The following is a 27,768-nucleotide window of genomic DNA, read 5'->3' on the forward strand; positions in this document are numbered from 1 at the left end:
GTAATGATGAGCTTTGCCTCCAGAGGATGAGAGACTTACAAATGCAAATTCAGTCCATTTTGATTGTGCTTTAAAGTAGTTCTCGCTTGTTTTGTATCCTTAATTGTCCTTTAATACAAATTATGGGGTCAAATGCAAGCATATTTAATATTTCAGAGATGGCATAAGAATATTGACATAAGTTGGATGTTCTGGCAGGTGAAGAGACATGCTAGTATTTTGCTGATGATGTATCACTTGTTTGGAACCTTATAATATTGTTTTTACCCGTTTAATCTTAAATATGTGCATTGCTATTTAAACATATATCTCGTACCTCCAGTATTACAGACTAGGCTTCAGGCTAGTCCAAGACTATACTGATAAAAACATTTTTACTGGCAGGCAGCTATTTGCCAGTAACTATAGATTTAAATGGATGTTATTTACTGGCAGCAGTTTTTTCAAAGTTAAATGATTAAACATTAAAAAGTCTTTACTTTTTACAGAATAAAACTAAATAATACCTTTTTGCAAAGCAATCTGGGAACCAAAATCTAAAGGAAAAAGCACTGTGACGTATGCGCACAACATATGCTTCTAATGTGCAAAGATAGTGCCAACAAAATGGTATATCTGAATGACCTGAGGCTGGGATTAAGCAGATTTGAAGCGAAAGTATTTAATGAACATAATACGTAAAGAATAATTGACGACAGGCCATTGAATTATTAGAAAATAATGCACACCCAAGGTTACACCGTGGGTGTGCATTATTTTCAAATAATTCAAAGGACCGGAGTCAATTATTCCTCTTATACCACGGTTACCACAAACATTGCTCTGGTGTCTATTTTTAAGACATTTGAAAAGTTAGGTGTGCGGTTATCAGAAATTAATGCATAGCCACGGAACATTTCTCAGCCAATCAGAATACAGCATTCAACAGACCTGTGGTATAAGTGAAGAGAACTTTCAGTCAATATGATTATCTCATTTTTGACAGAAGTGCTATTTCGCCGCTTTTGCTGCCATTTACCACAGCTAATCTAAGAAGTCACTGTTGTGTGTTGCTGTTTAGGGTTCATTCTCTTACTATTTAAAGTTCATGGTGACGCTAATTACAGTGGTACACTACATCAACATGAGAAGCGATCAGAGGTTAGACGGCTTTATGATGGTGATAGTTGTACTATGCAGCATTACAGTTTGTGAGTAAAAGCAGGATTAGATAGCAGTTGACCCTGTTTGACAGTAGCAGTGCTCAGGGTGAATGGAGCCCATTAAAGATTACTTGTCGGGCTGAAAACATTGATTCTGTGTAGCATAGACAAGGGTTTAATAATGGTTTGAGAGTTGTTTCAAATTGTCTACAAACATAATTTCATTCATTTTTCCATCAGTGAAACAAAAAAAAGTTTTAATGCGAAGCTCATATATGTTTTGTTTGTTCCCCATAAATTGTAAAGCAATCTATTAGCAATACAACCTTGTTTGACTTTCATATTTGGCAAGCACACTAAATGTAAGGAAACACCTGCCAAATGTATCCTTCATCCGTGTGCTTAGATTGCATCTATACAAGGGCAAATCACATTAAATAAGATCCATCTTTGATGTGACAATCCTAAACAACCTTCATAATCTTAACGTACAGTAATATCACCCTATTGAAATTGTGGATTTACCTCAGAGGACGTTTTGGAAGTACACTGGTTTAAATTGAATATTCTATTATTGTAAGCTTGGCCAGGAAAGCTTCACTATGAAAAAAAGGTCTCCTGTGTCGCAGCCATAACCTTTTATACAAATAATGCACTGTTTCTTTTGAGATCCTACAGTTTTATGAGCTTTTATAAATCTTCCCAAATATAGTATACATCATTTTTAAAAGTGGCTCTTGAAATCCAAATCCTTGCCACAATATGTCATCTTACGATATGAACTGTCTTTCAAAAGTTTGAAAAATACTCAAAAGTTTCTCTCAACTCTTGGATACTTTCCAGCCGGATCTTCTGCTGTGCGTTATCCCACAAGTCAATCCGTAAATTGATTCCCTTTCTCTCCCTCTCTGTATGCTATTTATAAACCTCTTTCACATTCCAAAAGATTTTTGTATGCAAAAGTTGTCCATCTCAAATTTTCCTTGGTCCTCTTGTGGATTTGTTATTTAAGGTCTAATAAAAAATACAGTGTCATGCGACCACAGATAATCCATGAGTCTTATGTTATGCAATAACCATACTTGATCAATAAGCTATCTAGGGCACATCTTACAATATAGATAAAATACAAGGAAAATACAAATTAAATTGGCTACAACTTCGTTTTAAAACTGGTCTGTAACATGTTGTCCCGAGGGTTATGATGTCTGCACCACTGTTTAAAATGTTTTCTAGCTGGTGGTGTTCTTAGCAAAGGCCTCTGGGTGTTTATGAAGAAAATTGATGCTGACTCAGTGTCCTTTCTTTCTGCCTTCTACAGTTTGAGGCCAAAGCAAAAATCTCTTTGTCTGAAATCTTGAACACTGTTTGAATCAAACTCCCCTTGTGGAGTGCACTGCTTTAAAGGGTACATCTGACTTTTTCCATGTTTAAGTGCTGTAATTGGGTCCCCAGTGCTTGTATCAACCTAGCAAATGTAAAAAAAGATCAACCCAGTAGTAACTTAGTTTTGGTAAATCATTCTCTGCAAGCATGTGAAAAATAGGTCATTGAAATTTGGCTAATTTGTGATGTCAAAAAGGGATAATACCGCCCCTTAATCTGCAGATGAGAGATCAACTCATTTGAGTTTTTTTACACACCCAAAAACGGCAAATTTTTGCTCACACCTACAAAGTGACAATTTAAACATGTTATAATAAATTATCTATACGGTATTTTGAGCTAGAACTTCACATACACACTCTGGGGACACCAAAGAGTTATATAACATCTTAAAAATGTCTTAAAAATTAAATGTCCCCTTTAAACTAGGCCAACAGATTCTAGCCCTAACTATAACAGTAACCTACAGTATATGACTGACTATGCACCCTTACTCACTATACACTCTGAAAACCCATCAAGTTATTTTTGTGATTTCATGTTTTCTACATAAAATCATCCTACACAATGTGAAAAACATTCTGTAAAATTATAAGCTTAATATCTTTAATCTTGACTGACTAAGGCTGACAAAGATGCTCCAAATCTCAATTATATTATGAGACTTTAGTCTTGATTTCACAGACAGGGACACATATAAATAGTATTATTTCATGTAAATTTGCACAATATTTTTAAACAAATAATTGCTACAATGCAATTGGACATATAATTAAACTAGGTGTGAGACTTCAGTAAAGGCAAAAATCTAAACAAGTAATCCAAATAACCAAAGACAGAGAAGCTTTGTTTGGGATAGATTGGGGCAAAGATGATTTTCCATGTAGTAGCAGCTCAAGCACTGGGGGCGTGGCTTCTGTTGTCAAGGACGACAGCATCAACACACATCGTGGTGACAACACACACACTCACAGAGAGAGGCAACGAATCCGCCTGCATGTCTCACTCGGTCAGTGGATCAATTCCTCTTCCAGCAGATCCAGTTAGACAGCACCCGAATCCAGAGTGACTCTCCTTGGTTTAAGATCTTATCAGAGCCTGTCATTCCCAGAGAGAACCGCAGCAACTGGATGAAGTACAGAAGGAGCTTTAAGAACGGGAGGAGGGACGCCGGTTAACAGATTAAAGCCCCTCTCTCTCTCTCTCTTTCTCTCTCTCTCCCTCAACTCTAGGCACCGCATGCTGTAATCACATTGCTTCTGTGTAATTTTCTTCTCTAAATTACTTGTTCTTCCGTTCGACACTGCTGTGGTTTTGGGAAAAAGGCAGAGCATTCAGAAGGACTTTTCTGTCTCTTGTGTGTTCTCTCTCTCTATCAGTCTCTCTGTCTTTCAATGTAAGTGGAAGGTGGGTTTGGGGGGAGTGATTTAGGGAGTGGGGATAAACGTTGTGGCCAGCTGGAGAGATGGGAAAATCCAACAGCAAACTAAAGCCGGAGGTAGTGGAAGAGCTGTGCAGAAAGACCTACTGTGAGTATTGCTCTTGCTTTTTAGTCTGGTTTTGTGCTTGTTAATTGCATGTTAAGTATCATTGTATCTCTTCTTTCACTGTGTTGAAATGGAATCAGACCCGTTACTGTATATATATATTTCATAAAGTCAGCATTATAGTTACAGCTCAATGGATATTGCCCTATTAAATGTGTATATGAGTGTGTGCACGTGTGTGTGCCTCAACCATGCATGTCATCATGAGCTTTGTTGTTTGTTTTTCTGGTTCCATCTCATTAAATCGATTGGAACCAATCAGCATTTTTTGTCTGGCTTTATTGATTGTTTTCCATTGCAAATCATATAATCGTTTGTTTTGACTTGCTTGTTTCTCCAAGTGCCTACTTGAACACCTGCCAGCTGTTTATGTTGAGTAAACAAGGTGCAAGTTTAACTGCTAATTGTGTTGCAGCAGTGCTTCCCTAAGGTGGAGAAAAGATATTTGGATTATTATTAACACATCAATAGGCTTTGACTAAATTAGATTACTGAAATGAGAAATGGTTTTAAAACCTTGCTAATTTGAATCAGGTATAAAATACTGTAGGTGAAGTTCATTTAAGAGAGGAGGGGAAATTGTCTTTGTTTTGTTGTCAGTAAAACTAGCATCTATAGATGATAGATTATTCAATTATTGTATCAAAGCTATTATTCGGTGTATATTTGTATGAGCTTGTGTACATAAAGATATAAATAACATTTTTGGCCTATCATTTGACATATAGCGTTCCTGAAACTCAACTGGTATAGCATTAGATTAGCAATGCAAAAGTTATGGGTTTGATTCTCAGGAAACACACACAGGTCTTTTTTTAATTAATGCATGATTTACATTTTATTTTTCAAGAACACTGTCCAAGATCTCTATGGTTTGCCTGTTACAAATGTGAAGCTTGGTTAAAATTCAACTAAACGTAAATGAAATCTAAGCACACCCACAGCGGCAGTCGACCGTTCATGTTTAATGAGCATTTTCAGAGGTCGGGCTTTGTGCGCAACAGGGGGTAAGCTGTCAGGAAATAATTTCAAGCTTCTTCTGGGTTAGCTCAAAGAATGGTGTACTTGTAAAATGCCTTTACGGACAATGGTTGCTGTCAAACACCAAACATCATAGGCCCGTGTCGTGAGCATCCTTTTCTTTCATTTGTCTAAGGTCCCAAAACATTTTTTTTCATTTAAAGGGGACATTTCACAAGACTTTTTTAAGATGTAAAATAAATCTTTGGTGTCCAAAGAGTATGTATGGGAAGTTTTAGCTCAAAATACCCCATAGATCAAGTATTATAGAACGTTAAATTGCCACTTTATAGGTGTGAGCAAAAATGTGCAATTTTGGGTGTGTCTTTTAAAATGCAAATTAGTTGATCTCTGCCCTATATGGCAGTGTTGTGGTTGGATACATATTAAGGGGCGGTATAATCCCATTCTGACATCACACGGGGAGGCAAATTTCAATGACCTATTTTTTCACATGCTTGCAGAGAATGGTTTACCAAAACTAAGCTACTGGGTTGATCTTTTTCATATTTTCTAGATTGAAAGAAGCACTGAGGACTCAATTATAACACTTAAACATGAAAAAAGTCAGATTTTCATGATATGTCCCCTTTAAATAGTTTGAAACATTCTGGGTTAACTGAGGTCCATTTCAATCATTATTTCTTTCTATGCTGAAGAACTTGATAATATAGATGTCAAATATTACGTTACATTACAGAATTCAATGTATGTACAAGAGTCACATCGGCATGTCTAGATTATATTAAAGGGGACATATCATGACAATCTGACTTTATCCATGTTTAAGTGCTATTATTGGGTCCCCAGTGCTTCTATCAACCTAGAAAATGTGAAAAATATCAAACCAGTTACTTAGTTTTGTTAAACCATTCTCTGCAAGCATGTGAAAAAATAGCTAATTGAAATTTGGCTCACCTTGTGATGTCAGAAGGGGATAATCCCCCTCCCCCCTTAATCTGCACTATCCAACCACGCCACTGCCATATAGTGCAGAGATCAACTCATTTGCATTTAAAAGGTCACACCCAAAAACGGCACATTTTTGCTCACACCTACAAAGTGGGAATTTTAATGTGCTATAAAAAAATTATCAATATGGTTTTTTGTGCTAAATATTCACATACATACTATGGGGACACCAAACATTTACTTGACATCTTAAAAAAGTTGCCATTATTTACTTCTACCCTTATGTTGTGATATACTTTTTTCTTTTTGGAACACAAGAGATGTTAGCCTGAATGTTCACCTGGATAAAATGAATGGGAAGCAGGTACAAAAGCTGTCATTGTGATGGTACCCATTTAAACTACACCATTGTACCTAAAAAGTGCATATTAGGACCTTTTCGAAGGGTATCGTCCGTGTGACAGCTTTTGATAGTTTTTTGTTTTCTTTTGTTTAAAGTAACTTTATTAATGTTAATGATACTGCTAGATTATATCCTGTATTTTATGACAAAATAAATAAACTTTGGCTTTGTATTGATGACTTGGCCTGTACTGATGTCTTACCTACCGGGAAACACTCATCGAGAGATTGTATTATTTTCCATTGCTCATGGCTCTTTCTTTGATTCTTCCCTGATGAGTCAGTGAATACGAAGGTCTATAATTAGCTTAAGACAAAAATAGAAGTTCTTTGCTCCCCAGTCATTACAATAAACAGTGTTCATACGCACATACATGCACCTGTACACATACTGTACACGTCTTCCATTCACTTACATATAAACTGACAAACTCAAATACGCATGCAATGAAAGATACAGATGACATATTTGCTTTGCAGTAATAGCTTCATATACACACACACACACACACATAAAGAACCAAGCTATTCAACCAATTTCTCTCTTCTGTCCTACCATCCATTTTCATTCTTTCCTCCCTCTTTCAAATCGATTTACGTATCTAGTGGTAGACCAACAAATGTTTTTACCTCAGAGGCATGTGTAGGGTAAAGGACATCCACTCTTTACAATGTAGCCTTCAATTCTTTATCATCTGGCTTTTTGTGTATTTACACACATATGCACTACAAAGAATTAAAGGTGCTCTAAGCGAATTGAAGCGTTTTAGACCATAAAACATTTTTTGTTACATACCGGAAACATCTCCTCACTATCTGCTTGCTGCCTGTCCGCTGATCAAACTGTAAAAAAACGCGATCTCTGTAGACAGCCCAGGCTTCACAAACGGCAATATCAACAAATGGCCAAACCTAGCAGCACAAAACGAAACAAAGTATTCCAGCCAATAAACGACAAGAAGGATTTGGGGGTGGGGGTTGGGGTTGGGCGCGTTCATGAAAGCACGGAAGGGAGGGGGAGGGGGAGGAGTTAGCTACGCTCTGTCTGTTTGAAAACAGTTCAAACATCAACAGGAAGTGACGTCGCACATTATTCGCTTAGAGCGCCTTTAAGAAACATAAGCATGGTCAGACTAGACTTATATGACAATAAACTTTTATGCAGACCCCTATGGACAGCAACTAGATATAATATCACATGAAGTGTTTTTTTTTTATTCTAACATCATGGATTCCGACGTCCTTGCACAGTTATTGTTGCTTTTGTTATTATTGTTTTCACTGTATATCAGCCATCTATCGGTCACACGTCTTCATGTAATACAAATTGGAAGGTCAAAGTTCATCAAAATGAAACGTTAGAAAGCGCCGAAATGCACAATTTTACACATGAGCTTTTGTTTCCGGTCTGCCGCATTTGTATGCTTTTAAATGGAAATCAATGGAACGAAATGTCTTGTGTGTCCGTGGCAATACAAATAATCTGCAGTTACCATGGCGATAAGATACTGTATATCTATTGTTCCATTTAAAGAGGCCTAGTATATCTCCTTGCTTAGATTAATTTAATCTCTTCACTGGGCCTGGCTGCTCTGCACTTTGCACAATGAATGTGTAAAGTGTACCAGACAGAGATAGTCAGGTATAACAACCACCAGAGTCCAGTTTATTAACATCCTGCCAAACACAAATACTATATCTCTTAGGCACTTGTGTTTACACTTGTATTCATGTTTCACATGTAAAAATGCTGTATTTTCCACACAATTTACTTATCTGTATAGCGCTGTTTTCACTGTCCTAAAAACGTGCTGATGTCTTCCTTGTTCTATGAAGTCCCTCCTTCAGAAATATGTTTCGAGTTCTGATTGTGTAGTTTGTTTAGTGTGTTGTGATTCGACAGCAGCTTAGCTTGCCGTTGGCTTAGGTGGCAACTGACGTATTCCTGTGGGCGGAGTTTAGTCAAAAACTCTTCTAGTGACGTCATTAAAGCAGGAAGTAGAGGGCTAGTCCAAAGCGGCCGTGTGCTGTAGGCTTTGAAAGGTGAATTCTGTTAAAGAAAATATATCGCCTGGCAGTGAACTTTGAGCTTTATCATTTTACAGGTATTATAGCAACATTACACACTAACTAGGGTTTAAAAAAATGGGATCCGAAAGAATGTGACCTTTAAGGATTATCTTTGTAATCACCAGAAATGAATGGTAAAACCAAATAAAACAGATCTAAAAAAAATCTCTTTCTGAATTATTCTATAGCGTTGTCTTATACCTATCACCCAGCCACATTTTTTCTTGCTCTCACATTGAGTTTATATCCACAAATAGTGTTAATCAAATCTCACAGCAGGTGGACCAGAGTAAGGGGGCAATACAACCGGCCTGATGTGGAGAGAGATATTGACCAAGAGTCTGAACGTGGGCCGCACCAACAGCCTGACAGGGGACGTCCACTTATTCAGCCAAACAGCAATACACTGCGGTTTGATGAGGTGTTTCTATTGATAGATTGAATGAGCACTTTGTTCTATGATCCTGTTGACTTAACTGAAGTACATTAACTTCCATGTTATTAAAGTCTCATGAGGGTATTCGTCGATTATTAGTAGACTGTTAGGTGTAGGGTTAGTAAGTTGATATGTACTTGCAAAGTTACTTATAGTCCGCATAATTGCTGACGTTTGGGCTTAAGGATATGACAGAGGTCTGAACCTGGTTCACTATGAGACAAATGCTTATATAATATAATTCATAATGAGCATTTATATAACCCACAGTTCTAGCAACAAACTAAATTTAATGATCTCTGTGCATAATACTCAATGTTTCTGGTCTGATTTGATATGATATCTTCAATTTTACTCTTAATGGAGGAGTGGACTGTTATCTGTTCAGCTGTCTGCTACCTCCTACTTTACATTTTGTTAATTGATAGGATATTGTAGGTTAGCCTGTGTGTTCTATTTCTTTGGCTTGTAGCAGCTTGATAGCTGTTGCAAAAGCTGAAAAAAATTTGTTTAATATTTTTGCAGGTGTCAGTAGCAGTCAGTGGAGCAGTTGTCTTGAGGGAACGTACATGAGGGCTGCCAGCTTGCTGGGGGCGTTTGCTGTGCCAGCAAGATTCAGTGCATAAATGCCCACCACTAGTATCTGAATGAACACTGAAGAATTAAGTTTAGCTTGTGGTCCTTTTATAGGAGTCATAAAGCCATTGCATTACATGTTAACTTGATGTTCCTGGGGCTCTATGTTAGACAGGGAGGAATTTAACGTGGAATTCAATGGTTTTTAGAACTGAACGGTCTTGGGCTACAAATATCAAGGATAAGTAAAGCTTCACAGTGTGACAACCAGCAGAGTTGGATGGTGTTGGAAATTTACAGTGTATGTTTCCCGTCCAAGATTAGCGAGAAAGACTGATACACTCCTGACAGAGTTTGAGTGGGTGACTAACTGACAGGACCGGCCTGATGAAGAGCACTTGTTGGTGTGCTGCAAGATGAAGAAACTGGGCGTTTTGTTTTAACATCTTAGCATATTCATGATCGATGGAATATAAATCAGGTCAAGCATGATGCAACATAACCACACAAGGTGCAAGATTTAGTTTTCTATAATCTCTTACACCAAAAACAGTCATTTTACAACAAGTGGCTTATCACTGTGCAGAAGACCTACGGTGTTGTTATTTATTAAATGAAAAAAAAAAATTACGTTAGAAATTATACAAGCTAACTCAGCTAGCACTGGTTGTAAATGAATCACAGCATCTGTAAATGTGGGTGCATTAGAATAAAGGAAAGGTGCCGTATTGGATGATGAACAGATTAGATTTGGGCATTGCTGGGTTATTGTGTTGTGTGAAGTTGGTTGAAGTGTTGTCTTAATTTTCTTTTTGACACAGGATGGTTTTTTATCTTTCTGTATTATTTCTCTTTTGTTCTTTGTTGTAGCAGATGGAGAATAATTTAGTAGTTGTTTTGGATCATCAGCACCATTGTTGGGTGGAGCACCTGTGTTATAGCCTGTCCTTTTTATATATTTAACACTTAACTCAAACTTATTTTAATCTCATCATCACTCCAAGATGACGCCAGTGTACCCAGCCTGCCGTCTCTGTGACTCTCGTTTGTCTCAGTTTGGTGTACCTGTGTGTCTGCCATCTGTGCTGTTCATTTTATTCATGATTTTGCATTGGTTCCATTTATTGGGCACAGGGCAGTTGTAGCCTAGTGGTTAAAGCACCTGGCTTGTAGCCCAAGAGTTGCCGGTTTGAGTCTCACAGCCGGCAGGTTGCGACTGTGGTGCACATGAGCAAGGCACCTTAACCCTTTTTGTTAAAATGATGGGGAGAAATAACGTGTTCACATTTAACTTAATCAAGCCAGTGCTGCATCGTCACAAAAGTTTAACATTTCACATGTGTTCAGGTCTTGCCAATTAAAATATTTAAGAACAAGACACAAAAACAGATCTCAATGTAGCACATACACATGTTTATAAAGCTTTGTGACATGCGCTTATATCTAAAGCTTATGCCCAGAAAGCCGAATCTCAAGGCTTTATACAGCGTGAATGGTAAAGACTGCTCACAAACGGCAATTGCTACCTATAGCCTCTTGAACGGACATATTAACACAAAATGATTTGAAAAGCGATTGGCCAGTTAACCTGTACGTTGTGATTGGCCTGAATACCTCTGAGGTCAGCCGGAAATGTGGCGCTCTTTACCATGTTTGAAAGATTTGCTCCCAATAAAATGCTGTCAGGAGTTACTGTGAGTCAAAGCGGGAGGAATATTTCTTAAACACTTAATTTAAGCAAAATGTTCTATATTTTTGCTTGTTTTAAGCACAAATTCACTTAAATTGTATATTTTTGTCTAAAAACTAGACTTATTTTCTTACATCATTTTGCTCATCAAAAAAATACATCTTGATTTAAGAATTTTTTGATATTTCTACTAAAAACAAGACAAAAATACTAAGTAAGAAAGTCAGATTTTCAAGACAAAAATTCTTAGTAAAATATCTAAAAATTCTTAAATTAAGATGTTTTTTCTTGATGTGCAAAAATCTAGTTTTTAGACCAAAAATATCAAATTTAAGTGATTTTGTGCATAAAACAAGCAAAAAAAATCTGCCAATGGGGTAAGCAATTTTTTCTTGAATTTAGTCTTTAAGAAAAATTTTCAAGATTTTTTGCTTACCCCATTGTCAGAATTTTTTGCTTGTTTTATGCACAAAATCACTTAAATTTGATATTTTTGGTCTAAAAACTAGACTTATTTTCTTAGGTCATTTTGCTCATCAAGAAAACGCATCTTAATTTAAGAATTTTTTGACATTTTTACTGAAAACAAGGCAAAAATACAAAGAACATTTTTTCTTGAAAATAATTTTTGCAGTGTACGACTGGTTTTGTGGTCCAGGGTCACATATGTTGCGTCTGATGCCCCTGGTTTCTACTCATCCAAACTTAAATAAAAGCTGATCTTTGATTTACAGTAATGTTTCATTTCTCTCGATCCCTAACAATTTATTGTCCTTCTTCATTTCATTTTCTCTGCTCTACCTTTTGCTGGATGCACATGGCTGACCTTGGTAATGAGTACACCCCTGCCCCAGACAAAGAGCTTTTGGTGTGTGTGTGTGTGTGTGTGTGTGTGAGCGAGAGAGAGAGAGACAGAGAGAGAAAGAAGGAGAGAGAGGTGACACCACAAACATCTGAACAACACTCAACTGCGTATTATTAAGATGTAAACTGTAAATAGCATGTGAACACAAGCTGCAATGGTCAATGCCCATATCTTATTTAAGATGTCCGAGGCAAACAAAGACTAATGCATTACGCTTTAAAAGAGTTTTTAAACAGGGTTACTTTAGCTTCATCCTCCGGTGTGTCATCTTTTCATCATCTTTTGCATTTATTTTTCATTTAAAACATTGCATGTTTTATGGAGTATGCGGTTTTAGTTGACAATCTAAGGAAATATGGTACCACTCTGAGTTCTCATTAATTGAAAAGTATGTAACAGTATCTGAAATTAAGTCTTCAGTAGTATTTCTTTATTGCTATACTTAAAAAATAAACGTTCTGCTTGTATTTTTACTGTATAGCATTCGTCCACTGTAACAGTGGATCTAAAAAAAATGTGCCTGCATGTGTATAAATGCTTGTCAAAAAGTTGCCTCTGATGGTTAAGGGGCTGTCAAATGTAATGACAATGCAGTGACAGGCCTAATGTTAGCTGTGTTGACATGGCTGTTCACCTCTTAAGATGTGAGAGACGGCTACAGCAGCTCTCCTGTCAGCCATCCACGATTTTTCTGTCTCCTCTCAGCTCATTCAGAAGAACAATGACGCTGGTTATCTAAGAGCTGAATTACAATATCCTCATGAGAGTTCAGCTGGTCCCCTGTTTCTCCTCATTTTCGAACACTTTCATCTAACATCTGTAGTTTGTCCAAACTCTAACTATCTTCTGTATTTTGTATTGTTCTGCAGTCACGGAAAAGGAAGTTCAGCAGTGGTAAGTTTGCTTTTTTCTACAAATCTCACTTTTTCCAAAAATGGACCAAAAAGGCTCTTTACATTAATTAAGCACTTTCCATATTAATTTCATGTTTATATGTTGAAAACTATGGTTTTGGAACATTTTTGTGTGAATCCCATAGGATCATATGTTGAAATTTGTTTGGAATGTTATCGGCTTTGTTTTGCATGGCCAAGATGTGAAGAGAAAACTGTAGTTATTTACATAAATTGGTGTTTAATAAATTGCCGAAGGTCATTGAGTCTTTGTTGTGGGTTGCTATAGTCATTCATAGGCTACTTGACCACTGCAGCCACCCATGTCATACCGGTCACCCTCTGCGCCCCCGTTCTGAGTCACAGCTCATTTGCTTACTCTTTAAAACAGGGGTGGGGAATCCTGGGTCCTGGAGGGCCACTGTCCTGCAGAGTTTTGTTCCAACCCTAATTAAACACACCTGAAAAATCAAATTAAAGTCTTCAGGATCACTTGCAAATGAAATTCAGGTGTGTTTGATTAAGGTTGGAACTAAACTATGCAGGACAGTGGCCCTCCAGGACCCAGGGTTCCCCAATCCTGCTTTAAAATAACAGCCTTTAAATAAAAAAAGTTACTAGCGGTTTTTGCATTGACTGTGGGCTGAACGAAACCACAATACTTGTGCCAACGAACTTGTCTTTTAGCGAATCAGTTGGGACTAAAGAGACAGAGCGCAGCGCGTCATAACCTGAAAACCACGCCCACCGGGGGGAAAACAATCCAACCGTCTCCATTGACTTTGTATTGCGAGAGGCCGCCTTCCTTGTCAATTCTGGCTTATAACAAAAAAACAGAATAATGCCTAAAAGCTGTTGAGCGACAATATGTACAGCTAACAAGCCAAAAAACCCAGAAATAAGCTGTCGAGCTGTAAAACCCAGCCTTTAAGAAGAAAAAAGTGGATCGCCGACTACGTTTCCCCCTAGTGGACGCAGTTCTACTAATAGAAGTACTATGAAAAGTTGCCTGTTTTCACTTTTGTGTCTTTAAACGATCGTTTTTTGGGGTCGACAGCTTATAAAAACTTATTTGCAGATAAAACTTAAAAACAGAATAATGCCTAAAAGCTGCTGTGTGACAAGGTGTACAGCTTACAAGCAAAAAAAAACAGAAATACGTTTTTATAAGCTGTCGACCCCAAAAAACGATCGTTTAAAGACACAAAAGTGAAAACAGGCAACTTTTCATAGTACTACTATTAGTAGAACTGCGTCCACTAGGGGGAAATGTCGTCAGCGATCCACTTTTTTCTCCTTAAAGGCTGGGTTTTACGCCTCGACAGATTATAAAAATGTATTTCTGGGTTTTTTGGCTTGTTAGCTGTACATATTGTCACACAGCAGCTTTTAGCCATTATTCAGTTTTTTTGTTATAAGCCAGAAATGACAAGGAGGCGGCCTCTTGAAATACAAAGTCAATGGAGACGGTTGGATTGTTTTCCCCGCGGTGGGCGTGGTTTTCAAATTTGCATAACTGCCCTCTGTCTCTATAGTATGTTACATCACCTAATTAATATTCATGAGCCAAACTCACAAGATTTAAAACCTGTCCCCCACAATTTTCAGAGCATTTTTGCACCACTGCAGAAAATCAATTATCATGTCACAGTAATGTCAAACTCCAACAATAATCTTATTACCAAAATATTTGAAAGACTTGAACAGAACCAAAAATGTGTCATTGCCTTTGTTCTGAGTTTCTATGGACACAGCTGTATTATGTTCTTAGCCATGCGAGCATATTGTTCTGGCAGATTATCTGCTTCAGTAGATCAATATGAATACATGTGGTTGTGGTTCGAGTGGTGCAGTTCGTACATTTGCTGGTGTATAACCTGCTTATTTTGCTTGTTATGGGCAATTTCTTAACAGCAAACTATGGCTGTTCCACTCAACCACACCAGCTGACTTATTCATGATGCAATGATGCTCATCTTTGTGGAATTTCACCGCTACTTTAAAGTTTACATTTTGGTTTTGTTGAATCATCCTCTCTCATTCTCATTCTCCCCCATTCTTTATAAATTCTTAACTCCACAAGCCAACAGCTATTCTCCTCCTGGCTGCTCTCTGCCTCCCATGGCAGATGGGAAATGGTTGACTCTAGGCAGGGTGCCCAGTAGGAAAAGAGAGAAGGATGGAGAGATAGAGAAAATAATACAACAACAAAAGGGCAGAAGAAAAAACAAGAGAGCTACCAAAAAAGAAGATATGAAAATTAGGCACCCAGAAAAGTAATAAAATGATAAGGAAGAAATGAGTGTAGGCAGTGAAATACAAGGAAATCTAAATGTATGGAAAGATATTTCGCAACATTTACGCCAATCACTGACATTATGTGTTTCGTGTGACAGTTTAATCCACCTGTATACGTCTTATACACTTCTGATTCAAACACTGACAGCTGACATTCTACTTTCCATTCACTGGCATCTCACAAGAGGCTGCATGTGAATTTCAGATTGCTCTGTCATTGGAGACAGGTCTGTTAAAGGCACTACTGTATTGCATTGAAAGCAGGGTCCCTAGAGCCCAGCGTTGTGCTGATCCGATCAGTAACCAGCAAGCGTAGACATGCTTGGCACAAACACACACACAAATACACAAGGTACACGACACTTTCATCTTCTGTTTCTCTGATGATAGAAGCCAGATGTAGATGATGATCTATATCAAGCACTCACAATATAAAGACAAATGATGTAAAGAGAAACAGGAGGTATCCTTTTTTGCAATAAATGTGCTTTGCACAAAGGTTAAAAGATTTAAAGTTTCTTTCTGGGAATATTTTGTGCTTTTTATTATCAAGATTGGTATATAAAGTGAGGAAAATAAGTATTTGAAAACCCTGCTATTTTGCAAGTTCTCCCACTTAGAAATCATGGAGGGGTCTGCAATTGTCATCGTAGCTGCATGTCCACTGTGAGAGACATGATCTATAAACAAAATCTATGATTTTTAACTATTTATTTTTATGATACAGCTGCAAAAAAGTATTTAAACACCTGAGAAAATCAATGTTAATATTTGGTACAGTAGCCTTTGTTTGCAATTACAGAGGTCAAATGTTTCCTGTAGTTTTTCACCAAGTTTGCACACACTGCTGGAGGGATTTTGGCCGACTCCTCCACACAGATCTTCTCTAGATCAGTCAGGTTTCTGGCCTGTCGCTGAGAAACACAGAGTTTGAGCTCCCTCCAAAGATTCTCTATTGGGTTTAGGTCTGGAGACTGGCTAGGCCACGCCAGAACCTTGATATGCTTCTTACACAGCCACTCCTTGGGTATTCTGGCTGTGTGCTTCAGGTCATTGTCATGTTGGAAGACCCAGCCTCGACCCATCTTCAATGCTCTAACTGAGGGAAGGGGGTTGTTCCCCAAAATCTCGCAATACATGGCCCCGGTCATCCTTATATATAATCCTTAATACAGTGCAGTTATCCTGTCCCATGTGCAGAAAAACACCCCCTAAGCATGATGCTACCACCCCCATGCTTCACAGTAGGGATGGTGTTCTTGGGATGGTACTCATCATTCTTCTTCCTCCAAACACGTTTAGTGGAATTATGACCAAAAAGTTCTATTTTGGTCTCATCTGACCACATGACTTTCTCCCATGATTCCTTTGGATTATCCAAATGGTCATTGGCAAACTTAAGACGGGCCTGGACATGTGCTGGTTTAAGCAGGGGAACCTTCTATGCCATGCATGATTTCAAACCATGACGTCTTGGTGTATTACCAACAGTAACCTTGGAAACGGTGGTCCCAGCTCTTTTCAGGTCATTGACCAGCTCCTCCTGTGTAGTTCTGGGCTGATTTCTCACCTTTCTTAGGATCATTGAGACCCCATGAGGTGAGATCTTGCATGGAGCCCCAGTCTGAGGGAGATTGACAGCCATGTTTAGCTGCTTTCTTTTTCTAATGATTGCTCCAACAGTGGACCTTTTTCACCAAGCTGCTTGACAATTTCTCAGTAGCCCTTTCCAGTCTTGTGGAGGTGTACAATTTTGTCTCTAGTGTCTTTGGACAGCTCTTTGGTCTTGTTAGTAGTTGGATTCTTAGTGAGTACGTTTACATGCACAGAATAAGCGGATAACTATCAAAAATCTGCATATTACAGAAAACTGTTTTCATGCGATTACATGCAAATCAATAAGCCGGCTATGCAGACAAATGCGTTTACATGGGACTTGAAGACTTATCAGTTTTCTCGCAGGCAGTGACGTCCCCACCTATAGTACACAATAGTCGTTCAAAAAGTCAACGGCATATCTGTCTTAAGCTGTACTGTTGTATCTCTTCTTGTGTGCAGAACCTGTAAATGTAACATGAGCTTCTATTTTAACCGTAACTTTTATGCGTTACTTTGCGCTTACTTCCACGTGTGACGTTTATCTTTCATACTCGGAGACATGCGCACATGGACAAAACCGTGAGAAAGCCGGTTAAGGTGTTTACATGCCACGCGAAATCGGCGTAATGAGCAAAAAATTACCTGTGCCGATCGGTTTTTGCTTACGCCGTTTATGAGCTTTCCCCGATTAAAGAAATCAGTTTTACGGGTTTACATGACCCCACGTGTTATCAGTTTATTAAGCATAATCGGCGTAAGATTGTGCATGTAAACGCACTCACTGATTGTATGAAATGGACAGGTGTCTTTATGCAGCTAACGACCTCAAACAGGTGCATCTAATTTAGGATAATAAATGGAGTGGAGGTGGACATTTTAAAGGCAGACTTACAGGTCTTTGAGGAATTTTAGCTGATGGACAGGTGTTTAAATACTTATTTGCAGCTGTATCATACAAATAAAAATCATATATTGTGATTTCTGGATTTTGTTTCTAGATTATGTCTCTCACAGTGGACATGCACCTACGATGACAATTTCAAACCCCTCCATGATTTCTAAGTAGGAGAACTTGCAAAATAGCAGGTTGTTCAAATACTTATTTTCCTTACTGTAAATGGTGACCCTGTCAGTAAAAACTAGGCTAAAGTCTCAAACGTTTATTCTGAGATAATAAGCATTTCAATCTTTGACATGATATAAAGATATCAGGGTTATATATTCACAAAATGTTCTTTACATTATGTAGGATGGTTTTATGTAGCAAATCTCAGGCAGGGTCACAACTGTCCTAAAGATCTACAAATGGTCAGAGAGTAAATTGAAATTTGTGGATTATAGCTGCAATGTTGATTTGTTTTAGTTTTTGACCAACTAGTGTCACTAAATGGAACTGCAAAAATGTGACTTTTCAGATCACTACCCCATCTGCCAATGGTTAGAAAAACAGATTGGCCCGTTTAAAACCTACAACACTGGAGCCAATGTTGTTGTGTTAGGCTGGTCAGGATGTTCAAACAAATGTTTTGAAGATGCAAGAGATCCAATTTGTTTACTTAAAATTGTATGCTGTTAACATGGCTTGTGGTATGTCCCCAAAAATATTTGTGAGCATAAGTAAAACTTTTTTTAACTAGCTTTAATTATTTAAAGTACTCATATGACATTTTAAGCTTTAATGCACACATGGTCATGATAGTATTCTGTCATCAAATTATTGTGAATTTGCATTTACTTAAAAAAAATTTACACAGCTAGCCCATCTGGGGAGGTAATGAACAATTAGATAATGAACTAAGAAATTTCGTATGAGGATTCGGATTCATGGACAAAAAATTGAATGTTGGTATCTGTCTGCTAACTGATTAGTAGCATAACAAAGCAAAACTACACTCTAAAAATAGCTGGGTTGTTTTTAACCCATGTTGGGTAAATATTGGACTAAACACATGCTGGGATAAAAAATGACCCAATGTAGGATTGTTATAATAACCCAACAGTTAAACAGCATCAGGTACATTTTAACCCAGCAGTGTGTTCCAATATTTACTCAGCATGGGTTAAAACAACGCTGCCATTTTAAGAGTGTATGAAGATTGGGTCCAAAAAATGGTAAACAATTCAGTTTATTCTTAGAAGATAGGTTTATTCTTGAGCTTATAAATGCTGAATCAAAAATCTAACTGGAAATTAATTTGCATTTAAGAACCGAGTACCCCTTTAATATCCTGTGCATCCATTTTACTCTTTGGCCCAAATTGCACGGAAATGCTTCACAATGATAGTCATCAGATTTGTCAGGGATCAATTTGATACAGAATACAAATAGCACTGAAGTCTTGTTTCTGAAAATTGCTAGATAGGGTGACAGAAGTTCAATTTATCTTTGAATACCCAAACCACATGTTCTGTACACCGATGGCAGTAAATGTGGGTGCAGACTCTTTATCTTTACAGGAGCTATTTACTGAAAGGAATATTTTCATTGACTTTGCATTCACTGAAAAAACGAACTTTTTGGTGTAGTAATATTTATTAGATTAACTCTCATAATTTCTACATAACATTTATTGAGAACTACATTTTCCTAAGTAAAATGATGATAAATACACAATTAATTCATGTAAAAAATGAACTGTGTGGGAATAGTAAGTCTTATTAGATATTTTCTTGTATTATTTAACTGTTTTATAGTCACTGCACATGGTCCTAAAATAATTAAGTAAATTTTAAATCCATTTAACTAAAAAATCTAAGTAAAATTTACTTACATTTATTTGCACATGTTGTAAGGAATACCCACAATTCTTTGCGCCTGAATATTTTTATTGTTTAAGCTTTATCACATAATAAGAACTGATAAGAACTTTAACTACTTAAATATTTGTTAGCAAAATGTCATAAAGGTTTAAGCTCTTATATTATTGATATTGTTTTGTTGTAAATAATAATTTTGTGAAGTCACCGTTCAGGTGATCAGTGTTTCTTTACATGAACCCTGTTCAGAACAATATATTGTAATTCTCTCCAAAGTGCTGATAATGCATGTCAGAAACACAGTTTGTGTGCGTTTCTGTTCAGAATCAAGTTTATTCAATGACTGACTTCTTGTCAGTCATGAATTTTGTGTTATAATGCCATTTATAACACTAAAAATAACTAGGTCCATAGAAATATGTAAAGAAAATAACAAACAGAAAATATGATTTATTTAATATTAATAGGACAGCAATGCTTCAATTAAAAAAAAAACCTAATAGACTTTACCTAAACGATTAAAATAAATCTAACTTCTAAATAAAATAATTAAGTAACATTTAATTAATTATTTAACATATGTTTTATTATGCAATTTTAAGTAAATTTTATTTGATTTTAGTAGGTAAGTTTTACTTATAAAAAAGCAGTAAATTTTACCTAAAAAAAGTTCGTGCAAATTGTTACGAGGATTTTTTTAAGTAAATTTTACAAGTTGTTTTTTTCAGTGTTGGATTATAAGTGAAATACATTTGTAAGCTATTTAAATGAGTTTTTCTCTTAAAGCTTCAATTGCTCCATAATGAACTTTCTATAAACTTGATCTGCCATCTTACCTCAAATTCTTCCGCAGCTCTCTAACTGCTGTCTTGTTTTATTTGTCCCTGTGGCAGGTATAAGGGTTTCATTAAAGACTGCCCCAGTGGTCAGTTGGACTCGGCTGGATTTCAGAAGATCTACAAGCAGTTCTTCCCCTTTGGCGATCCCACCAAATTTGCCACTTTTGTCTTCAATGTCTTTGATGAGAACAAGGTAACAAGAAGTTGAAACTGAAATGGTTGTGGTGCAGGGATTTTTAAAGTTACAGTCTATTTAGAAATGTAATCTTTCTCATTTACATATTTGCCATAGCAGAATAGCGGGACACCAGGTATCCAAGCTATCTAAGTTGCGAAGTGATGCATTTTGAAGCTTTATACAAAATATTACAGACAAAAAGATGTGTTTGAGCTTTTGTGTGTATGTGTATGAATCACTGATGCCCTAATAGACTACATTAGATGTTTCTAGATTCTCAGCAGGACTCTCGGTTACATCTTCCACACTATTCAAAAGAAAATGTCAAAATGACATTTCTAATGCTCTAAACCTTCTGTAAGATGGTGTCAAACACAGCCAAGATAACAGCATTGCCTTCCCCACTGCTTTTATATGTAATTGCAGGTTTTTTGCTGTGTCACTCTGCAATCTTTGATGTCTCTTTAATGTTCAAGTAAAGCTGAAACATCATAAAATTAAGCCTTTTTTTAATAAAAGGCAACTTTTGTCCGAAGCTACCTAAAGTGCATTCGCGCTGTACGTCTAATAAGTATGTACATTTTCTTAGCATTGAACCAATGACCCCGGGCTCGCTAAACTATAAGAAAGTTTCACTGTACTCACTGTTATGTTTCTGCAGGATGGACGCATTGAGTTCTCCGAGTTCATTCAAGCTCTGTCTGTCACATCAAGAGGGACATTGGATGAGAAACTTAGATGTAAGGCCTGAATTCTTTCTCAAATTTACACCAATTGGCTTAAATACATGTAGTTACCAGTATTGTGTTTGGGTAAGTAAACCATAAGTGCACATACTGTAAAATAAAGTGCAACCGATTTTGGTCTCAGGTAGTGAATTTTTGTGTAGAAATAAAATCCTGGATGAGAGATAAATCTTGCACAATTTTGCATGTGCTTGATAAATCTGCTACTTATTAATCATATTAATTTATTATCACGACTGACGAATAGATAAGTGTATCATAATAAATGATAATAAAAGGATAAGAGAAAGAAAGAAAGAGAGCGCTTTCTTAATGTGCCTACTTGTTGCTGTCACAGGGGCCTTTAAACTGTATGATCTCGATAATGATGGCTACATAACCCGAGATGAGATGCTGAACATCGTGGATGCCATCTACCAAATGGTGGTGAGTTGTTTGCTTTGTGTCAGATGTATATGAAGAGTTTGGTTCCAAAACGCAATTAATCCAAATGGAGTAATCAATATATAAATGTGCATTCATCTTTGCCATGTTATATTTATTTACTTGACTAGTGGTATACACTGATTAAAAAAATAAACATTAATGGCATTAATCAAAACACTTACTTTGTCATATTAAGAACACTGCCATTGCTGCTGTTTTACGTGGGACGGTGTCACTGAACTTTTTTCCACAGCGTCCAGCTTTTAAATGTTTTGGTCCTGCTTGATTTTCGTTGACTTTAAGTAAGATAATGGACATTTTTTCATAAGATTCGCTGAGGTCAATGTGTTAGCATGACAGAAGCTTGATGCTGTCTTGTGAGAACAAGCAACAGCTGGCTATTTTACTTCCCTCGAGTGCCCGTCCCCGCCACAGGTTTATCAATGCCATCAAAAGTAGTATTTTTTTATTTATTTTTTTGATCACGAAGTACAAAGTAGATTAGAAAAACTAGGATTTTGTGTGTATTCAAAGTGCCGCCTTTATTGTTTACAATGCGTGGAATGGTGTGCTGTGATTGGTTAAGGGGATTTATCGCATTATGCAGAGAAGAAAGACTGGTGTTTGTCGCAGTTTGGAAAAAAGGAAGAAAAGCTGACAGAATAACACGGCGGATATCGAATTTTGCGTAAATTGAAGAATTTACTTTTTAATACTGACCTGATACAATACTGATTTTGGCGATATTTGTGGCGTTTATTGTGTTTTGGAACCAAACTCGTCATATGTCTCACTGTATCTTTGTCTCAGGAATTACATCTTGTTTTTCAGGGGAATACAGTTGAACTTCCTGAGGAGGAAAACACGCCAGAGAAAAGAGTCGACCGCATCTTTGCTATGATGGATAAGGTGAGGTGTCTTACTGTATTTATTTTGCATATACATATTTGTTTTGTCTTCCACCTCCATGTGTCTTGGTTTTCTTTACTGCAATTTGTAGTTACAAAAGGAAGAATTTTACAGCCAATCTAGCTGAGCGTGTGATGAATGTAGATTTTACCTCAGCCACTTACTCACACAAGGGTCTAGTTTTGCTGTCTATTTAAAATAGAAATTGGTGCTGTCACATCCCAGCAAAATGTACAGTATACAGGGGATATAATAAGGTCTTAAGCATGATAAAAGTCTTGTAGACTGTGTTTTGAGCCAACAGTTGCTCATTACCTCTCAGCTTCCCCTTACTGTAATTAAAGTGCACTCAGAAAGTATTCAGACCCCCTTCACTTTTTACAATTTTGTTATGTTGCAGCCTGATATTCTCAATTCAAAGGCTGAGGTTTCCAGAGGTTGCATATTCAGGCTGCATACGTCATCAAGCCTGGTTTATTTAAGTTAACTGGGCATTACATTTGCAATTCATAAGAATATTACAACAATTTATAATTGACTAATAATAATAATAAACTTTACAATAGTTAATATTCTGAAATAAGATGACGTATGCAGCCTACAAATGCGACCTCCGGAGGCTGCAGTCATTGGATTGAGAAACAGATATAGTTTTCATTCATTTTTATCATTAATCTACACTTAGTACCCCATATCATTCAAGGTAGTAATAATAACTCAATTTCAGTTAGGATTTTAAAAACAGCAACTCTCATGACTTCCTGTTTAGTATTCTAAATATTCTTATACACTGGTGATTTTCAGAAAGGCTGTCCTTCAACAGGCACTACAAACACAAAACGTCACATCAAAGATGTTAAATTGAAACTTTTCTGTGGTAGTCCACTGGCCTTCGGTAAGCTTTGATAGTAAGAGCCTTTGAAATGATATGCAGCTCGGAAGAAAAACAAGACTAATCTGCACAGGCTCTTGCTTATTCCTCACCACGGTGTGGTCGGAATTTTGTATGAATATCTGTCTTTCTTTGTTGTTTCCAGAATGCAGATGGTTTGTTGACCCTCCAGGAGTTTCAGGAGGGGTCAAAGGCAGACCCCTCTATTGTACAGGCACTCTCCCTTTACGATGGCCTGGTTTAAGCCAACAGTATCTCAAAGTGGCATTTAGTAAGTAGTGTATTCCATTTTTCCAAATGATAATCTTCTGGTTAAGTCATGGCGTAAGCTATACTGTTTTCGGGTGCAAGCCTCCAATCATTTCGATAGACTAGAGGATATTATTTAAACAGCTGTTTATGAGCACTATTTATTCATATCACACATTTAAACTAAAAGTTTATGGATTAAATTAAGCAAAGTTTAGAGCAAATTTTAGGGTTTGCTGTTCCAAGTTTAATTTAAATTAGTTTCATTTTAAAATGTTATAAATGATCTATTTCTTAACGGAGTAGTGGAGCAACAGGATTAAAGATAATCTAGATTTACTGTAAAATTTAAACCTGGATCAAAATGACGCTTTAAATACAACTCAGATTATTTTTAAACAATATTTAAAGTTTGGTGCAACAGAATTATTAAATAAGCCTTAATGTAAACCAGATTTAAGCCTAATCCTTGTTGGTGCAACCCACAGAGTAGGCCTACAGTGCAGTCTCAGGCACACAGAATCACGACAGCAAAATATTAATTATTCATAAAAAAATCCTCTGATTTTATTATGGAGATAAAATTATTATGATTTTTTTTTGTATTTCCCTATGGCATTTGAGATCAGTTAGACTCAGAAGCAGTGCAGAAGCAATGTAAACACTGCTCAGTACAAAGAACTTTCTACACACTTCATTGCAAAATTAAAACAACAGCAATGCAATAAAAATTGTCGATTTCAAACATGAACAAGTTAGGAACATACAGAACTTATTGTATATAATTTTAACTATTAAAGGTCCCATTCTTTCTGTGTTTTTGAAGCTTTGATTGTGTTTACAGTGCGCAATATAACATGTATTCATGTTTCTCGTGTAAAAAAACGCCGTATTTTTCACACAATTTACTTATCTCTATAGCGCTGTTTTCACTGTCCTCAAAACAGGCTGATGTATTCCTTGTTCTATGAAGTCCCTCCTTCAGAAATACGTAACGAGTTCTAATTGTGTAGTTTTTTTGTTCGTTTTGATTCGATAGCAGCTTAGCTTGCCGTTAGCTTATAGCTGGCGACTGACGTATTCATTAAAGCAGGAAGTATAGGGCTGTAGTCCAAACCGGCCGTTCGCTGTAGGCTTTGAAAGGCGAATTTTGTTAAAGAAAATATATCACCTGGGAGTGAACTTTGAGCTTTATCATTTTACAGGTATTATTTATGCTATTATAGCAACATTACACACTTACTAGGGTTTTTAAAAAATGGGATCAGAAAGAATGTGACCTTTAAGTAATTTCAGACTTTTAAGAATCATAAAATTTAGTAATGTTATATAATGTCAACAAAAGAAACAATAAATTTTCTTATACTGAGTTTTTGAGTCTGTAAATACTGAAATCTCTGCATCTCTGCAGAAACTAATCTGTTTGAAACCTCACAACTGACTGGCTCTATTACTTGTCTGATATAATGCAAAGATCAGTTGTGTCTACAGCATGTTGGAAAGCTTTGTTGCATACATTACATCATCTGATTAATTATTCATTATTATATAATGTAAAATAAACATAACTTTTTTTATCATGTCTTCATCTAGGTAATTACTTCAATTCATTTACGTCATTCTGCTGGCACTGTGAGAGCAAAGCTGACCTGTCATGTAGAATCCCTCAAACTCTCAGACCTGGACTGCAGAAGTGGATTGTTGGCGTTGTCTTGAGAGTGGATCAGCTGTCAATCACTCATCTCTCCACTGTCATTGGAAAACAGATATCAGATCAAGACAACACGAACTCTTATAGAACTCTGATGAGATCTAATTTGAAATGACTAAAATATATTTAAGGACATATACACCAGTGTTATTAAATGTTAAACTGAAATAATCTGCAGTGAACAATTTCCTTATATTCTTGTGGTCTTTGTCATGAGTGATAAGATGGACCTCGCTGGATTTGGTCTGGTTTTTATTACATGATGAACAAAGATGAAGTATTGCACCTAAAGTACTTTGGCATTGGAGTTGTCATTGAGCAAAATGCCATTTGGTTGTATTTATTTATATTACCTTACTACCAACAACAACAAACAATAAACCACCTTGGCAGCCATGTCTTTGAAACTGTATTCAATTGAGAGTGAGAGTATCTGACATGGCCCTGTTTTTTGGCTGAGCATCTCTTGCTGCAATCTCCTTGTATACCATGTGAAATATAATGCTATTTTACTGAAGTATTGTGCTAAAGTATTGACCGTGCTGTTGTGATAGTGTGGGCCTTTGTATAATGCAATCAACACATGCAAACATGTGCTTCTGGCATAGAGCGATTGTGTTGAACATTTGATTTGTGTGAATGAATGAAATCACATCATATGGATAGCAGCTCTTATCAGCAGCATCAAACATGCACACATCAGTTGATGTTTTGATTTCTGGTAAGATTGACAGGGCATGGTTAACATTACCACTTTGAATTTAAAAAACTTTTTTAAGTGCTACATTTTAAAGATTGTTTTAATGTGATTATCATTGCTCAATCTATCCTAATTTATAAAATTCACTGCTGAGTTTGTTTTTATTTTCATACAGATGCTGCAGTAGATGAAATATCATGCATACAATTCTACAGCACATCATGTAGTAATGTACTGTATCATGTCAATGTTAATGAAGTCTTTTTAGATAAATAAAAGCTTTTTTAATAAATGTCTTCTGTCTCATTGGGTTGTGTAAGGCATAGTTGACATAAAATCTAATGGGGTACATAAAAAAACGGTTATTTATTCAGTACATATTTCAAATGAAATACACAACAGCTAAGAACTTAAGAATATGGGATGCACCGAAACAAAATATCTGCTGATACAGATTTTCAATTACTAACAATGACGTCTACCGATATCAATTGATACAGATAGTTAAAGAAATTTTTTAATTCCTTGTTTCAAAGGTGACATAGAATGACTGAACGGGGTATTTATCCTTGTTCTGTGATGTGACATGTAGACAAATTTGTTTTTGTTTGGGTCTGTAATGTCTTAGAAGCTTCCTTAAAACCTCTCTCAGATAGCTCTATAGGGTGGGGGATTTTAAACAAGTGGTTTTGCACCTATTTGGCTCCCTCTACTGGCTTAACTTGCAATCTCATTACTGATTGGCTGACTTTGCTGCCACTCAAAAAATGTAGCCAATTATTTTAAAGTGGAGGGGCAGTGAGATGCCTGTGATGTCATAAGCATCAGTTTTTCAGATTTGGCCGTTTTCTAAAAGAGGAATTTCTATGAGACTGAGATGTTTAGCATGTCTAGCACTCTTTGTATGTTCGTGAATGCGGGTAGACTACCATTATTCAACAAAGACAAGGTAAAAATGGTTTTTCATTCTCTGTCCCCTTTTAAATTATTATGTTGAAATCCTAGAAGTCCAGAGCATACAAACTGCAATTCTGTTCTCATTGTCACCCAATTTAAAATAATCAGACAATATGAGTTCTGATTTTTTTTTTATTCCAATTGCCAGGATATAATCTACCCTTGTCATGTCCAATAGTGGGAAAATAGTTTTTTTCTGCTGAATGTATATGCCGATATTTCAGTGCATACCTAGAACATACATTTTCTTTTGCCTGCAACAACAACATGTTTAAAGTTGCTCTTTTGCATCTCTGAAACTCACTTTCCAAGAAAATCAGTTATCTGTTTAATCAAAAGCCACTTTAATATCCTGACTATTAACTCTAATCATAAATCCTGACAATCCTTCCCCTTCAGAAACTGCTGATTCCAGACTAAAAGGACCAAACATGGAGATGGAAAGATTTAGTGATTGCCCGACCTTCAGTCACTGCTTGTGTTAAACAATTTTGTATTATTCAATTAGTTCAACATGATTTTAATCATGGAAAAATTTTTTATGAAAAAATGTAAAATGGTACAGAAA

The 27,768-nt window shown here is 36.6% G+C and overlaps 1 protein-coding gene across 1 annotated transcript; it reads left to right on the top strand.

Annotated features, from left to right (window-relative positions):
• The first annotated feature begins 3,473 nt into the window (after positions 1–3,473).
• Positions 3,474–26,535, top strand: ncs1a (neuronal calcium sensor 1a). Its single transcript, XM_065271457.2, has 8 exons — positions 3,474–4,057; positions 12,916–12,940; positions 20,487–20,625; positions 21,272–21,350; positions 21,694–21,782; positions 22,614–22,691; positions 23,729–23,854; positions 25,426–26,535. The coding sequence occupies exons 1-7, from the start codon at positions 3,994–3,996 to the stop codon at positions 23,825–23,827; spliced, it is 573 nt and encodes a 190-aa protein (XP_065127529.1). The 5' UTR covers positions 3,474–3,993; the 3' UTR covers positions 23,828–23,854; positions 25,426–26,535.
• Positions 26,536–27,768: the final 1,233 nt, after the last annotated feature.

Source organism: Paramisgurnus dabryanus, chromosome 5 (genome assembly GCF_030506205.2).
Source record: "Paramisgurnus dabryanus chromosome 5, PD_genome_1.1, whole genome shotgun sequence".
In the NCBI taxonomy this organism is placed as follows: Eukaryota; Metazoa; Chordata; class Actinopteri; order Cypriniformes; family Cobitidae; genus Paramisgurnus; species Paramisgurnus dabryanus.

What these genes read in the sequence shown, in the direction of transcription:
- ncs1a (XM_065271457.2), top strand. Translation starts at nt 3,994, where the DNA reads ATGGGAAAATCCAACAGCAAACTAAAGCCGGAGGTAGTGGAAGAGCTG. An exon ending in GCTGTGCAGAAAGACCTACT is followed by an intron (nt 4,058 to 12,915) that starts GTGAGTATTGCT and finishes ATTGTTCTGCAG; the next exon opens with TCACGGAAAAGGAAGTTCAG. An exon ending in TCTTTGCTATGATGGATAAG is followed by an intron (nt 22,692 to 23,728) that starts GTGAGGTGTCTT and finishes TGTTGTTTCCAG; the next exon opens with AATGCAGATGGTTTGTTGAC.